This window comes from Glycine soja, chromosome 13, assembly GCF_004193775.1.
Source record: "Glycine soja cultivar W05 chromosome 13, ASM419377v2, whole genome shotgun sequence".
Lineage (NCBI taxonomy): Eukaryota > Viridiplantae > Streptophyta > Magnoliopsida > Fabales > Fabaceae > Glycine > Glycine soja.
The window spans coordinates 20,495,195-20,511,677 of record NC_041014.1 but is presented as its reverse complement, the minus strand read 5'-3'; the positions used below and the strand labels follow the sequence as shown (position 1 = coordinate 20,511,677).

The window sequence follows — 16,483 nt, the reverse complement described above, 5'->3', positions numbered from 1 at the left end:
CCACGAAACCGAAAAGAAACGTATATGTGCAAAAACCCGAGTTTCCTTCATTTTTTTTTTAAATTTTTTTTTACGTCAATTTAGCTTTTTAGTTGAAAACTAGTATTTTAGTCTTTGTATTTAAGCGGATTAAAGTTTTTTCTGTAATTAAAATATATAATAAATAAATATTTTTTAATGGGAAGGAAACAATTTACTTTATAATCAAGTTTTTACATTCATTGTTCTTAATAAAAAAGTTTATAAGAAATTCAACTATTAAAGAATATCGTAACATTTTGATGATCGTGTGCATAAAATTTTAGATAAATATACTGATGGGTATGTAATCTATAGTCAGTATTTATTTATATTTTAAAAAATATATTATATGTTAGAATAAAGTGCATTAATAATGAAAAGTGTAAGAATCAAACTTAAAATAGAGAAAATGCAATGTATGGTGCTCCTCCTCCCCTGCACCTTCAGTAGGGCTGGCTTAAGGCCTGAGCAGCCCAAAAAGGACTTTAAGCCTCTAAAAAAAAGATTCTAAATTTTTTTTTTAGTACTAATATACCTCAAAACAAATTTATTGTAAAATTATATTTAAAAATAAATTTTAATATTTTTTTTTAGTATTAATATACCTCAAAAAATAAATTTATTTTAGATTTCTTAAGTTCTTGAGCTATCCCTACCTTCTAGATGAGGAGAAGGACGTGGAAGGAGTGGGATTTAGAGAATATTTTTTGGAGGTAAAGTGTTAGGATAACAAGTGCTTCATTTTAAGAGAGACATAATGAATTTGATATCCAAAAATATGTTCAAGATTGAATAAAAGGAGGGGGATCATTTGAAAATGATGATGCTATATTGAAAAGAGTATTCTGGAGGAGTTGTGGTTGCCTTGGAGGGATGCAAATATTATTAAGCTGCTAGGGTAGAATTATAGTTTCTTTGGTATATGAGGGAAAAGCTTAAAGCAACATGGAGGCCTATTGGGTTATGTAATTGGTGGATATTGGGAATGGTTTGTATATGGTGAAGTTCCATTTGGGGAGGATAGAAAGAAGATTATTAGTGTAGTTTATGGATGATCTTCGATCATTATCTTGCAGTGAAACTCTAGGTTTCAAATTTTATGTCATTTTGAAGTTCTCATTAATGGTACGATATATGTTATGGATACAACTTTTCAATTTGAGAATAGAATACTATGATGTAAGCGTTCTCGTGGTCCTAACCACAACAGTTGGGAAATCAGTTAAAATGGATATTCAAACCATTGATACTTTCAGAGGAAAGTTTGCACAAGATTGTGCAAAAATTAACCTTAATCCTACTATGGTGGGTAGTGTATGGTTTTGAAACCACAGGTTTCACGTGGAGTATATGAAGACCTATTTGATTTCTTGTAATTGTATGATGATGTATTGTCACATAGCAAGAGAATGCTTTTGAGCCAAAGGAGAAACTACCATGAAGAATATTATAGCGTTTAGTGGTGATCAGGAAGGGATGTTAGATGAGCATGCACACCCTAAACTTATTGCCATATTTTAAGTGTAATTAATGATGTTAATTATAATATTAATGTGTATGATAATTTGTATTGGGAATGGATTGTGGTTACAAAAGGAAAAAAAATGAATAAGACTAAAAAGCAAGTTGTTGGAGGTAATTAACAAAAGCAATATTAATTATATATGAGAATTATGAAAAGAATATTGACAATGGTGAGAATATAGGGGTTAGCAAATTTAAAATACAACAAAATATTAAGGAAGGTAAGTCCTTCTAGTTTAAATATAGCCAAAAATGATCGTCGTGATTTGGCTAAATTTGGTAAGAGGAAAAGAGAAACGAATGATACAAGGCTAAATATGAAAAATATTGTGCTAATTAATAACACAATGGTGGGTCTGGTTTTGGTAAAAAATACTTCACTTGTTACGTGTAACAAAGTTGCGGCTAATACACCATGTATGAAACTTGGTAACACTAGCAATATAGGTGTACAAGAGCTCTCAATAGTAAAGGTGTGACACGGGCCAATAAAACTGATGTATGATTGAGTGAATTGGGATTTTCTTTGCAAGACAATAATCTTTGGAATATGAGTAGGATAAATACATTTAGTCTGGTTTGTAGACTTCGTCAATGTGATCCTTTATCTTCCTATTTATTTTGTAATTTGTATGGAAAGACGGGTGGTTATGATATCATAGAAAGTTCAAAGGGAGAGATAGCAATCAATATAAATGGCAAAGAATGAGCCTAAGATTCGGCATTTGTTCTTTGCAGATGATGTGTTGCCATTTGTTATGGCCAAGCCTTCTCAGACATCCCTAATCTTTTAACATTTTTAAGTTCTATTTCAGGTTAGTATGGAGAAATCAAAGTGTTATGCATCTAGAGAAGTGACAAGACATGAAAAAGAGATTTTAAATAATGCTACCCAAATAAGGTTGATCACGAACAATTTGGGGTTTAATATAATGCATGAGGGAATCCAAATATTAGATTTCAACCATATTGCGGAGTGCATAAATTCCAAATTAGCCACATGGAAGAGTAACCTTTCAAACATACCCGGGAGACTTATTCTTGCCAACATTATTCTCAGTTATTCCGTGTTATGGCATACAAACTATTTGGTATCCCCAATATGTTTGTGACTATATTGATTGGAGTGTGAGGAGGTTTATATTAAAGGACCAACATCATTAAAGGGATTCATATGGTTAGGTGGACATAAGTGATTAAACTAAAGGAAGCATTGTGGGGTAAGAGTAAGAAGGAATGCTAGGCACCATAATACAACTTTACTTGGAAAACTTGTTTGAGATATTTTACAGATTTCTAATCATCTTTGGGTGTTGGTGTTAAAAGGTAAATACATTTAAGAGGGCAATATCTTCGCAGCTTACTCTAGCTGGTAGGGGTGGCTAACGTAAAGTGCCATGGTCAAGGCCCTGAAAACTTTTAAAGGATGGTTTCATTCTAAAAATCGGTAATAAGGAGACTAACAGTTTGATCCTTATATATCTAAGACTCTGTGTGTAGTGGTGTCCATTTTGTAAGCATTCAATTCATGATTCAGAGTATAAAATAAATGCCATATGGAAATTTGGTTAGTGATAGTTGGATATAGGTTGGTCGTGTCTCTCCTTTTAGTATGAGATCTTGTGTGGTGCCCTACCCTTTGGCATCTTTGAATTTTTTATAATTAAGTGGCTAGTTCTTTGTATTAATTTCTGTTCACAAAATCAAAGTGATGGCATTTGTATTTTTTTGATGGTCAGGATCCTCCTATATATTAAAGAATATGACAATGTCATGTTATGAAAAATAGGCACACAAATTTAAATTAATAAACTCTATTTAAATAATACTTTGTATTATACTATTGACTCTTTTCTTTTATAAATTAACAAAATTTATATGCTTTATTAACACTAACATGCAGGATGTTTATTTCATTTTCCATCCTCTTCGCAGGTAATTTGATCATATATGGATTAGGCATCCTGCACTTTTACTATTGTATCCTATATCTCTCATATTTCAGAAAACTCATTCGATACTTATGCAATAATTGCAAGATGCAATAGCCATCGATATAGGGTGTTTTGCTTCGACTGCAAACTGCAAAGCATTATGTCAAGTTATTAGAAATGGGCCTAAGCCCAAGAAGTAACCAACCTACACTACTAAAAAAATGAGTTTTAACATTACCCTATTAACATCGGTTATTTGAAAACCGATGTTGTTAAGCACTTACAATATCAGTTTTCAAATAACAGATGTTAAAACTGAATTTAATGTGATTTTGACATCGGTTATTTGAAAACCGATGTTGTAAGTGCTTAACGACATCGGTTTTCAAATAACCGATCGGTTTTTTGAAAACCGATGTTAATTAACATCGATTATTTGAAAATCGATGTCGTTAAGCACTTACAACATCGATTTTTAAATAACTGATGTCAAAATCACACTAAATTCAGTTTTATCATCTTATTTGAAAACTGATGTTGTATGTGCTTAACAACATCGATTTTCAAATAACCGATGTTAATATAATTTTTTTTAATTATTTATATATTTTAAAAAAATCATATATTGCGTTATTAATTATATTTTAATTAAAAAATAATAATAATTAATAAACAATAATAAATTCAAAAGGTAAGCATTTAAAAATTAAACTAAATTTTTAAAATAAATTTCGTAATTTTAATTTTATTATTTCATGATTATCATTTAAATATAACACACATTTATATAAATTATTTGATATTAGTTAATTTGAAAAAAAAATTGTTTTTAATAATAGAGTTTAACTTTTATAGAATTTTTATAGAATGTTGGTAAAAATAATTATATCGTAAAAAATTAAAATTTATTATTAATATATTTTTATTTAATTATTATATTTGAAAAAAAGTGATATTTTTATTATTTTTAAACAAATTTTTAAGAACAAAAATAAAAATATTTTCATGAGACACAAAAATTATGTTTTAAGTCTTTAAATATAGAGTTAATTATAATCCACATGTAATTTATTTTTATTATATTTGTCATTTTTTTATTATTTTTGACCTCATTTGTTAATTATGTGAATTTTTTGTTAATAAATTTAATAAAAAAATTATTTAGGAAAGAAGAAACAAAGAAAAAGAATCATATTTAAATAGTGATGAATATTTTTTGTCAAAAGTTATTTTAATACTCAATTAAATATTTTTTTTTAGATTTACTTAATAAAAATTTAAATTTTAATTCACGAACTAAGTTTGAGAACAGGAATAGCATATTAGGTTTGGTAACCACGACACACTCAAATTTAGTATGATTATCATTTATGAAATAATTATCACCGAGTTTTTATTATAAAAAAGTCATTCTTATTAATATTTAATATTGTATTAAAACTTAAATTTAAAATCACTAGTTAAATTAAAACAATCTTATCAATTGATTTATATACTTAGTAGCAAACAAAAATTGTTACAATTTTTTATAATATCAATTAATTGAAAAATATTTTGATATAATTTTTAATATAATTATTACAGAAATTTACGATACTATAACTTACTATCAAAAAAGTCATAGAATGTATGCATATATTATTTATTTGATTAAAAAGTATTTTTCGTTCATCTATTTTTTAAAATTCATGATTTTAGTTTTTTTATTATTTAATTAAAATATTTTATCTTTTATTTTTAAAAATTCATAATTTTAACTTTTTTATTGTTTAATTGAGATATTTCATTTTTTATTTTAATAAAAAATTTTAATTTTAATTTTAATTTTTTAGAAGTAAAAGACGAAATATCTTAATTAAATGAAATGATCAATGATTAAAATTACAAATTTTTAAAAAATAAAATATCTTAATTAAAAAATAAAATTTAAATTATGGATTTATAAAAATAAGAACAGTGTATCTTTATAAAAATTAAATTATGCCAAATGCATTTTTTAAGCTTCATGTATCTTTATTTGCAAAACGTGATACATTTTGTCCAAGGGTCCACTTTTTTAAGATAATATTATAATTTATATTGTGAAGCATTTCCTATCAAAACTAAAATAATATTGTATTTCCATTTTGCCATTTTGCCGAATAATATTATATTGTGAAGCGTCAGAACTAAAATGCATTTCCATTTTATCAAAACTAAAATGCATTTCCATTTTGCCAAATGCATTTTATCCAAGGGCCCACTAAAATGCATTTCCATTTTATCAAAACTAAAATGCATTTTCATTTTGCCAAATGCATTTTGTCCAAGGGCCCATTTATATTGTGAAGCGTGAGAGGTACGTATACTTAAGCAGCATTTCCATTTTACATTTTGCCAAATGCATTTTTACCAAATGAGAAGCGTATTGGACGAGCATTTGTCATAAACCCTAAACCCCCTTTCTTGCAATTGCTGATACCAATTTCTGCATTTTCTCAAGGTAAGCCCAAAACCTAAATCTATCATAGTTCATTTTATTGCTTTTTAATTTTCTTGCTTTTCAAAAGAAAATGTGTTATTCTTTTTTGTTGAAATGCTGAAAATGTGCTTTTCTTGATGAATGAAATAAGAGAATGGCATAAAAGGAATATATACCTGCTTGAGTTGAGAGCGAGATAAGTTGGAGAGAGCAAAGAATTTGGTTGCATCATTTCCAGGAAGAAAAATATGCAGCTACATTAGTTGAAGAAGCAGAAGTATTTGCGTGTTTAAAAGTATAAAGAAAATCCATCCATTGACTTTTTGAATTGAAGTTACAAATATTATTTGCGTGTTTAAAAGTATAAAAAAAATCCTGACTTTTTGATAAATTATTTTTTCTTTAGAAGTATTTTTTTCACATAAAAATCAAACCTGCACAAAAGTATAGAACTCCATCCATTGACTCCTGGAGATATTCCATCTCGTAATAGTGGAATAAATGAATGGTCCATGTGCTTAATTGTTGACGATGAGAAAGCCAATGCATTAGGTTCCATTGGGCCTAACACCATTTGTGTTAGTAATTTATAGCTAACTGCATTAGGAAAATATGGACAATATATGCACATGGTTATCCTACCCGTAAAGCGTTCTTCTGTTTCTTCAACTAATGTAGCTGCATATTTTTCTTTCCCCTGTTTCGGAAAATACTAGCTGCTCATTGCTATCCATAATCCGTGGGCTACATGCATGCATCATAGTCTGCTACAAATTGCCCATTAATTTTGACTCCCATATGACATGAATCACATGAATTTATGGGTTCTTCAAATGAAGATACTATGCTTTTTGAAAGAAATTCTTGATTGGTAATGATATAAAACTTTGAACTGAGGCATTAAAACCATCTATGCATAAAGCTCTACATGGTCTATGTTCCTCCAATATGTCAATCAGCCCATACCAGGAGTCCATTTTATTAATTAAAACATACCTCTCTAATCTTGAGAAAGAGATATTCTGTATAGTAATAGTTCCACCCAAACAATAATTTAACTATTTAGAGTAAGATAATTTTTTGTAATGTCTTATTTTTTAATACGTGGTTTTATTATTAAAAATACTCTAATGATAATTTAACTTTAAATTAACTAATTCCGTTTTTATTTTAACTTTTCTTATAACACTAGTTATTTATAGTCTTAAATTATGAGTAAGTATCCAATAAGAATTTATAGTCTTAAAAAGACTGCATGAGTCGTATTATATTTATTTCCTAGATGTCGTGGAATCTTCAATTTAAAATTGAATTTAATTTATATGCAAGTGTAAGTATCCAATAAGAATTTACTGTTACATAATTGATATTTTTTTATTATTAATAAGATGATCATAAAACCATTGAACCAAGCTAAGGGTTAAAAAAGAAGAAGAAAAGGTCTCTGTACGTCATCCAATATTCTTTTAGTAATTGAAGCCATTGACTTAATTGATTTTAAAATTCCTGCTTTGTGACCTAAAGTCTTTGACAATAAATAATACGGTAAATAATAAATTAAAGCTCTGATGTTTTCCAAGATTCTAATGCATGTGGATTTCTTGAAAAATTTTAAGCGTTACATTTGTTTGGTTTTTAGAAGATAAAGTTTTTATCTCCTTAATTTATTATTTTAACTATTAATTTTCACTCTAATTAATGTGTTAAATTAAGTATATTCCACCTTATTTATTGTATTTTAGAATAAATTACAGACAGTTCTTGAGATTTTTTCATATTATACACACGGTATTTTTTTATTTTATGTTTATAACAATCTCTCTTATAAAGATACAAAGATACATATAATACTTTTTAAATAACAAGGGATTAGTGTAATGTATTAGAGGTGTTAGTGCTGTAATGTTTTTAAACAATTAATAAGGTTAGTGTAAGGACATAAAAAATTATATTATAAACAATATGATTTTTTTAAAAAAGCATATGTGTAATTTAAACTATCTTTCATTATGAGTGTTGATTGGTCCAAAATGAACGTGGATGACAAATTTGGAGTAAGCTAACTAATTATATGTCTAAAATGGACCGCAATTTGTTCAAAGTAGATTATTGACTAGTCTAAAATATATACCAAACACTTGCCTAAAATATGTTGTAAGATTGAGATCTAAATTCTTTTTAAAATATGTTTATCATGGTTTTCTGGTATTGTGAACGTGAACATGTGACATTTTTTTGTGCGGATGAAGATTTAATGAAGATAGTTGGATATCAGAATAAGGATTATATTCAATTAACATGACTATTGTGTGACTGAAACTAATGAATGCTTGCAGTGATCCTGAAATTATGTTGCTCTATTTGTGGATTTTTCCATAAATGATTTTTCCATAAATTATGTTAGCCACGTTAGTAAGAGTTTGGGTGCAAACAACACTGTATCCTTTCCGCCATATTATCCTTTATTCTTCTTCAGAGTTTGAGTGTAACATTCATATTGATATCTGTTTTTTTGGAATGATGATTGATGTAGGTGTTCATTCAGCTATTTCTTTGATTCTTGCTTTCATTTTGGACTGTGCTGCTCACCATCACAGATACAAATGTTTGTTACCAATGAATATTTTTATTATGTGTTCACTGTCATTAATGACAATTGATATATGCTATATAAATTGTGTTCATGATGAGTGAATCTTAGATTCCCGTTTGAGATTGGATGCAATGATTCTTGCGGACAGTTTGCATTAATCATTGTATTTAATCTTGAATTGTCCGTTTGGATAGTTTGGGGAGACTGATATTTTTATGGTAGATTCATGCGTTAAGGTTAAAATTATTTTGTTTAATTTGATGAAATTTAGGTAATGCATTTCTAGTTGTTCTCTGGGTGCATACCTGATTATCGGAAAATTAATTTCACCGATTTCATGTTGTGTACTTGGAGACTAATGCGAAATGCTGTCAAAATTTTGTCAAATTTAACAAAATAGAATTAACCCTGATGTATGAAGCTACCATAAAAGATGATCTTCCCAAATGGAATAGGGCCACACCTATAATAAAAAAGTGAGATTTTCATGCATCGAATAACTTTGAGAGTATGACCGAGTTATTACTTAGATGGATCGAAGTTGGATGAATGAAAGTCGCATCAGCCCAGAATATGAGGAAGGCGTCGAGCAATTCTTACAATTTTCTTCAGAAAGAGGTCAACCGGATGAAGATGGAAAATATTATTGTCCTTGCATCAATTGTTTGAACGGAAGACGACAAATACTGGAAGACATACGAGAACATCTGTTGTGTAATGGAATTAAGAGGAATTATACGACGTGGATATGACATGGTGAAATGACAGACATGCAGAGTGGGCAGCAATCCGAACCGTTTGATGTAGAAATGGGAGATCGCTTGGAGGATATGATTCGTGACCTTGGACAAGAGTCTTTTCAGCAAGCACATGCCCCTATGTATGATACATTACAAACTGATTCAAAGAAACCTTTGTATCCGGGGTGCAAGAATTCGTTGACGTTGTTGTCGGCGGTTTTAAGTCTGGTTAATATCAAAGCCAGATATGGGTGGAGTGACAAAAGCTTTAGTTCACTGCTTCAAGTAGTGCACGACATGCTTCCAGAGGAAAACACATTGCCTAAAAGTTACTATCAAGTAAAGAAAATATTGTGTCCCATGGGTATGCAGTATCAGAAGATTCATGCTTGCCCGAATGACTGCATATTATACAGACATCAATTTCTAGAAATGTCGAAATGCCCTAGGTGTGGGGTATCACGGTACAAACTCAAGGATGATGAGGAGTGTAGCAGTGATGAAAACTCAAACAAGGGCACCCCAACGAAGGTGTTGTGGTATCTTCCGATCATTCCAAGGTTTAAGCGTCTGTTTGCTAATGGAGACGACGCAAAAGACCTTACATGGCATGCAAATGGGAGAAACTGTGATGGAATGCTTCGTCATCCGGCTGATTCCTTGTAATGGAAGAAGATAGATCGTTTGTATCCGGATTTTGGCAAAGAGGCAAGAAATCTTAGGCTTGGACTAGCCACTGATGGAATGAATCCATATGGCAGTTTAAGCATGCAACACAGTTCGTGGCCAGTTTTGCTAGTGATTTACAATTTGCCTCCTTGGTTGTGTATGAAACGAAAATACATGATGTTGTCTATGATGATAACGGGCCCAAGACAGCCAGGAAATGACATCGATGTTTATCTCAATCCCTTGATTGAAGACCTTACAAAGTTGTGGGACGAAGGAGTTTTAGTGTTTGATGGGTTTCGAAATGAGACATTTAATTTGCGTGCAATGCTTTTTTGTACCATTAATGATTTTCTAGCATATGGGAATTTGAGCGGTTACAGTGTTAAGGGCCATCGTGCATGCCTCATCTGTGAAGAAGACACAAGCTACATACAACTGAAACATGGAAGAAAAACAGTGTACACTAGGCATCGACGTTTTCTTAAACCTCATCATCCTTACCGACGATTGAAAAAAACATTTAATGGAAGTCAAGAGCATGAAAATGCACCGGTACCTTTGACTGGTGACCAGATTTTCCAGAGGTTCAACACCTAAATACAATATTTGGAAAGATCCAAAAGATGGACAAAAATAAGACTTGCATATGGAAGAAAAGGTCGATTTTGTTTGATCTTCCGTACTGGGTTGATCTAGATGTTAGACATTGTATTGATGTTATGCATGTGGAGAAAAATGTATGTGATAGTCTCATTGGGACGCTCCTTAACATTCACGGCAAGACGAAAGATGGTTTGAATACTCGTCAAGATCTAGTTGAGATGGGTATCCGAGCGTCGTTACATCCAAGGTCTGATGGTAGAAAAAAATACTTGCCTCCAGCTTGTCATACTTTGTCCAGAAAGGAAAAGATCAGTTTTTGTCAGTGCCTACGACGGGTCAAAGTTCCACAAGGATACTCTTCAAATATTAAGAGCCTTGTGCATTTGAAGGATCTTAAGTTGGCAGGCTTAAAGTCTCATGATTGTCACGTCTTGATGCAACAATTGTTATCGGTGGCCATACGAGACATTTTGCCTAACAAAGTCAGGCTTGCCATAACTCGGTTGTGCTTTTTCTTCAATTCCATATGTAGCAAAGTTCTTGATCCTGTGAAGTTAGACGAACTGGAAAATGAGGCTGCTATTATATTGTGTGAGTTGGAGATGTATTTTTCGCCAGCATTCTTTGACATCATGGTTCACTTAATTATTCATCTAGTCAGAGAAATCAAATGTTGTGGTCCTGTTTATTTGCGGTGGATGTATCCGGTTGAGTGATACATGAAGATCTTAAAAGGGTATACAAAAAATCTACACTGTCCTGAAGCATCTATTGTTGAAAGGTACATTGCAGAAGAAGTCATTGAATTTTGTTGAGAGTACATTGAAAAAGCTAAACCTGTTGGGCTTTTCGAGTCTCGGCATGACAAAAGAGTAAGAGGTAAAGGTTCAAGAGGACTGCATGTCATCACTCCAAGTGTAGAATATTTGTAACAAGCTCACTTGTATGTGTTGAATAATAGTAATGAAGCTTTGCCATACATAGTTCGTCATGAAAATTTAGTCAAACAAAGTAATCCAAAAATGTCGGATAGGCCGGATGATGAGGTCGATGATCCGCTATATCTAATAACATTGACCATCCCACAGCTTTTTCTGAAGCCATTGCAGGTTATGTGGGATGCTACCTTGTTTGGCCTGTTTAATGAAAACTTCCCCTTGTACATAAAACATGAAGATTTGTCTGAAATTGCACACGGTGGTCAATGTCTCAGCATATCTGTTATACAGTTGTGGATTCTGTAAGTCAATTTAGATTATTGTTAATTACCTAATTTATTGTTTTACCTTTATGCATAATTTACTTTGTGTTAACAACAATAGGCATATGACTGAGACAAGTATGCGAGTCAGGAATATCGATGTGTATGGATTCCTCGAGCCACAGTCTATCCAGAGATCTGGCCAATCACAATTTGAATCAGAAAATTACATTAAGAACTGGATGCAAAATTCAAAACGGGATGTGTACCTAGGAGCCTACCTGAATGGGTAACTTAAACTCAACAAATGAATTTAAATAATGTATAATAGTATAATAACCTATATTGGTCTCCACTGCAGTGCACATTGGCAAATGGTCGTTATTTTGCCTAAGGAAAATGTTGTCATTTGGTTTTGTTCGTTGCATAATAAGCCAGACAATTACCTCAAAGGTATAATTAATAGGTCAGTGTTGTTTTTCAATACATTTGCATTAGCATTAGTTAGGTAAATCAAAATTTTAAATGTACAATAAGAATATATGTTTGTATTCAATAGTGCTTTGAAAGGACTTGACGATACTCAACAAAGTAAATCCAAGTCTCCTGCTAGGTGGATTGTTATTAAAGTAAGTTATTTAAACAATATATTTTTACTTATATTTTAGTCCTGTGTAGACTAATTTGTACTGATCGTTGCATATATAAATTTCATAATGTATTTAGTGTAATAGACAAAAAGGAAGCACTGAGTGTGAGTATTACGTCATGCACTGGATGTCAACTATAATCTTAGGAAATTTCCAGAATAATTGAGAAATGGTAATTTTTAATTCACCAAATTTCATATTATTATGATTGCTAATATATTATTAACTTATGTTTTATTATATCATGCAGTATTTCACTGATCCTAGACCATTGGAACCAGAAAGATTGAAGACGCTTCGCAATCAGTGGGCAAAGTATTATTTGAAAGTGAAAAATGAAACTTAGAATGTTTAGACAATTTTGTAATTGTAGTTTATATTTACTTACTTAATTTACAATTCATGTCTCAACATTAAATATGTTTTAAATTCATAGTAATTAGTAAATTTCTCATTGAATTTTCTGGTAAAAACTGTTTCAAAATGGAATGAAAATTATATGTTGTGTGGTCTGATTTTAAAATTTACAGGTTATTTTTTGGATTTATTGGAAAAACAGACATAATGTTAAATTTTTTTTTCTAAAACAACATCGGTTTTTAAAAAAACTGATGTGAAATGTTACTTACAACATCAGTTTTTTTAAAAACTGATGTTAAATGTCACCTACCTCAACATTTTTTAACATCGATTTTTTAAAAAACTGATGTTGTAAGTGACATTTAACATCGGTTTTTAAAAATCGATGTTGATATATAGGTTTATAACTTTTTTTTTTCATAATTCTTATCATATAACATCGCTTATTTAAATAACCGATGTTGTATTTATTAGTTAACATCGATTTTGAAAAATTGATGTTAACGATACTACTTTCCACATCGATACTTTCAACATCAATTAATAACCGATGTGAAACCTTATTTTTTAAGAACAGTGATCTACCAGAAAAATGGATTTGATCTCAAAACTCAACGAGTAGAGTTCCGTAAGCAATATTGTGAAGCCTCAAATCTAATAAACATTTTAAATATTTATTGGTCAAAATTTAGTAATTAAAATATGATTTTATTTAAAATTTTAAAACTTATATATTGTAATTAACTTTTAAAGACAATTAAAAGTTTGAGTTTTAAACTTTTAAAATAATTTATATCTTAAATTCATCCTAGAGACCTAATTATTTGAGTAAAAAAAGTAAGAATAATAGGTTTTAAGAAAAGAAAAAGTGACGGAAAATTTTAATTGTAAAAATTGAAAATTTGATAGTTTATATTTGATTCTTAATAATAAGTCATTAATCATAATAGGTAGACTAAAATTACAATTAAACATATTTACTTAGAGAAAATACTATTAAGGAGTATCGTCACGAATCAAAATAATTCAAAACAAACTGTAAAAATTAAAAAGTAGATTGAAAAGCAAAAAACTAGACTTTTCAAAACCGAGATCACTTGAAAAAAATCATTTTTTTAGATTGAACCAAATTTCAAATCTAAGTTTTAAATTATTCAATTGAATTTAAACTAAACTTGTTCGTGAATATATGAATTTATTTTTATAGTTATCATATTACTCATACTTATAAAGTTGTTATTCATGAAATCACTACACTAGTTTGTTTATTTGTCGATCTTATTAAGTTATTATCTATAATAACCCCGATTACTGTACTATTTTTCCATTGTTTTTGATATGCGGAGAACATATATAATTAATTAGTGTTGGAGTGGTTTATAACTTAATAATAAATGTTAGTATGCTTTCAGAATAAGATAGCAATGGGTCGCTACTTCTAAAAAAAAACAAAGCCATAGATAGCTAAATATGCGTACGTTCCTAATTCCCTTCCGCTTAATTATATTCTTAATACAATAGTTGATTTCTTACAGTTTTCACTTTTTATCCATAACCCACTAAATTAATTAGAAGCACGTGAAGTTATCACATTAATTTCTTATAGTTTTCACTTTTATCGTGTTAGTAATTTATCGATTAAATTACTTTTTAGATTTCTAATTTATCTTTTAGATTTAATTTGGTTTTTTAATTTTTTTTATTCAATTTGATCTCTTAATTTTTTAAATTAAAAAATCACATTATGTAACGGTTTAAAATTGTCGTTAAATAATTTTAAATAATCATAAAATACATATTTAAAAAAAAATAATTAATTTTCAAAATTAGAGAATTAAATTAAAAAAACTAAAGAACTAAATTAAATCAATTTTAAAAATAAAAAAATCAAATTAAATAAAAAAATTAAAAGATCAAATTAAATCTAAATAACAAATGAGAGAAAAAAATTAATTTAACATAATAATAAGAGGAAAAAAAACTAATTTGAAGTGATGCATACGTATTTGTAATATATTGGAGTGTCCAAAGCGCTTGCGTTTGGTTTGGATAGGAAAGATAAGAACGTGATTTCTCTTACTAGCAACATATTAAGATTGCTTCTACCAGTCGTTATTGGTCATACGTAGTTTTATTTCTGGAGTGCAACCACATGTAGTTTCATAATTGAATATGTTATAAGTTGTGATTCTTTCTATTTTTACTTTTTGGACATTGATTTTGTTGTCCCCATTGAGTATGTCACTCTGAGGAGAAAACCAGTCTTAGGAAATTGGATATCACATTGACAAAAAAAATGATCTCATATATCACCCTGACACTATACCATAGTACCATATACCATAAGAAAAATGTTCCATCAACACGTATTATCCTATAAGATACTTAAAGAGAGAAAAATATAAGTGTTATAAAATTTATGATATGATAGGAAAAAAATATTAGTGAGATATTTAAAATAAATGGATGTGCATGTATCATTCCTCACAGGAAAATTAGGAGAAAGACACTTGGAGCAAACAAAAGCCCTACCTCACCCATAACCGGCCATGAGCTGGCCGCACAAAAAATCATCAATATAAAACTAAATTTTAAGGAGCAAAAACACCATAGTCAACAACAAAACAGCCTTTCATATCCTCCACTATGGTGAGAGTAGTGGGCATTATGGGTAGGTATTGCATATGGCACTTGTGTCCTAAATCATGTGATGTGCAAGGCGCAGAAGCCATTTCAACCACAAGCTTTTGCCCATCAAAAATCCAAGAATGCCACGCCATCATTCCCACTTTCTAGCCTCAAAGATAAAATAACCTATTCACTAGTTCACACCATGATCCGCACTCTACACTGCCACTAACCAAAGCATCAACATCAACATTCAGCAACTATAAATACTAGTAAACCCTATAAGGCCTCTTCAGAGTAGCTAGCTAGCAAGGGTGTTGTAGTATAGTTAGAGATATCACTACTACACCACCCTGCATAGTTTGTTCAGCTATAATACTACTTGAGCTTCTTTACCTACTTTTCAAACCTACATTGCACACAAAATGGCAACATCTTGGTCATGTTATCTACTTGCATTGCTTCTTTTTATGTCAACTATTGTATCAGAGAGTAGAGTGGCAAGGAAGGACTTGGGCCTGGACCTTGGTGGGTTGGGGGTTGGACTTGGACTGGGTTTGGGCCTGGGGATAGGAGGTGGCAGTGGCTCTGGAGCTGGTGCCGGAGCAGGGTCTGGTTCTGGTTCTGGTTCTGGTTCTAGTTCCAGTTCTGCCTCAAGTTCAGCTTCCTCATCTTCCAGTTCTGGCTCTGGCGGCTCCGGAGCTGGCTCCGAAGCCGGTTCATATGCTGGCTCTCGTGCCGGATCAGGATCTGGAAGAAGTCAAGGAAGGGGAGGTGGCGGTGGCGGTGGCGGTGGTGGTGGCGGTGGCTCAGGCTATGGTCATGGTGAGGGCTATGGCCATGGTGAGGGTTACGGTCAAGGCGGTGGTGATTAAGGAATTATGTTGGAAAATATGTAATATAGTTTACTCAAATGAAAGAAAATGGTCTTCAGTGTTATAATTTGTGTAATAAAAAAGTAGTACGTGGTCTGTACTGTGTTGTCTGTACCAAAATAATAAACACATGCATGTAAGGGGGTGGACACCATGCATCCTGTGTGTTTTGTTGAAGAATCAAGTGAATTTCAGTTTGAAACAGTTTACAAAATTTTATC

General features: G+C 30.7%; 1 protein-coding gene across 1 annotated transcript; it reads left to right on the top strand.

Annotated features, from left to right (window-relative positions):
- The first annotated feature begins 15,663 nt into the window (after positions 1 to 15,663).
- On the top strand, positions 15,664 to 16,483 carry LOC114381165 (putative glycine-rich cell wall structural protein 1). The gene has a single exon (XM_028340352.1). The coding sequence runs from the start codon at positions 15,813 to 15,815 to the stop codon at positions 16,260 to 16,262; it is 450 nt and encodes a 149-aa protein (XP_028196153.1). The 5' UTR covers positions 15,664 to 15,812; the 3' UTR covers positions 16,263 to 16,483.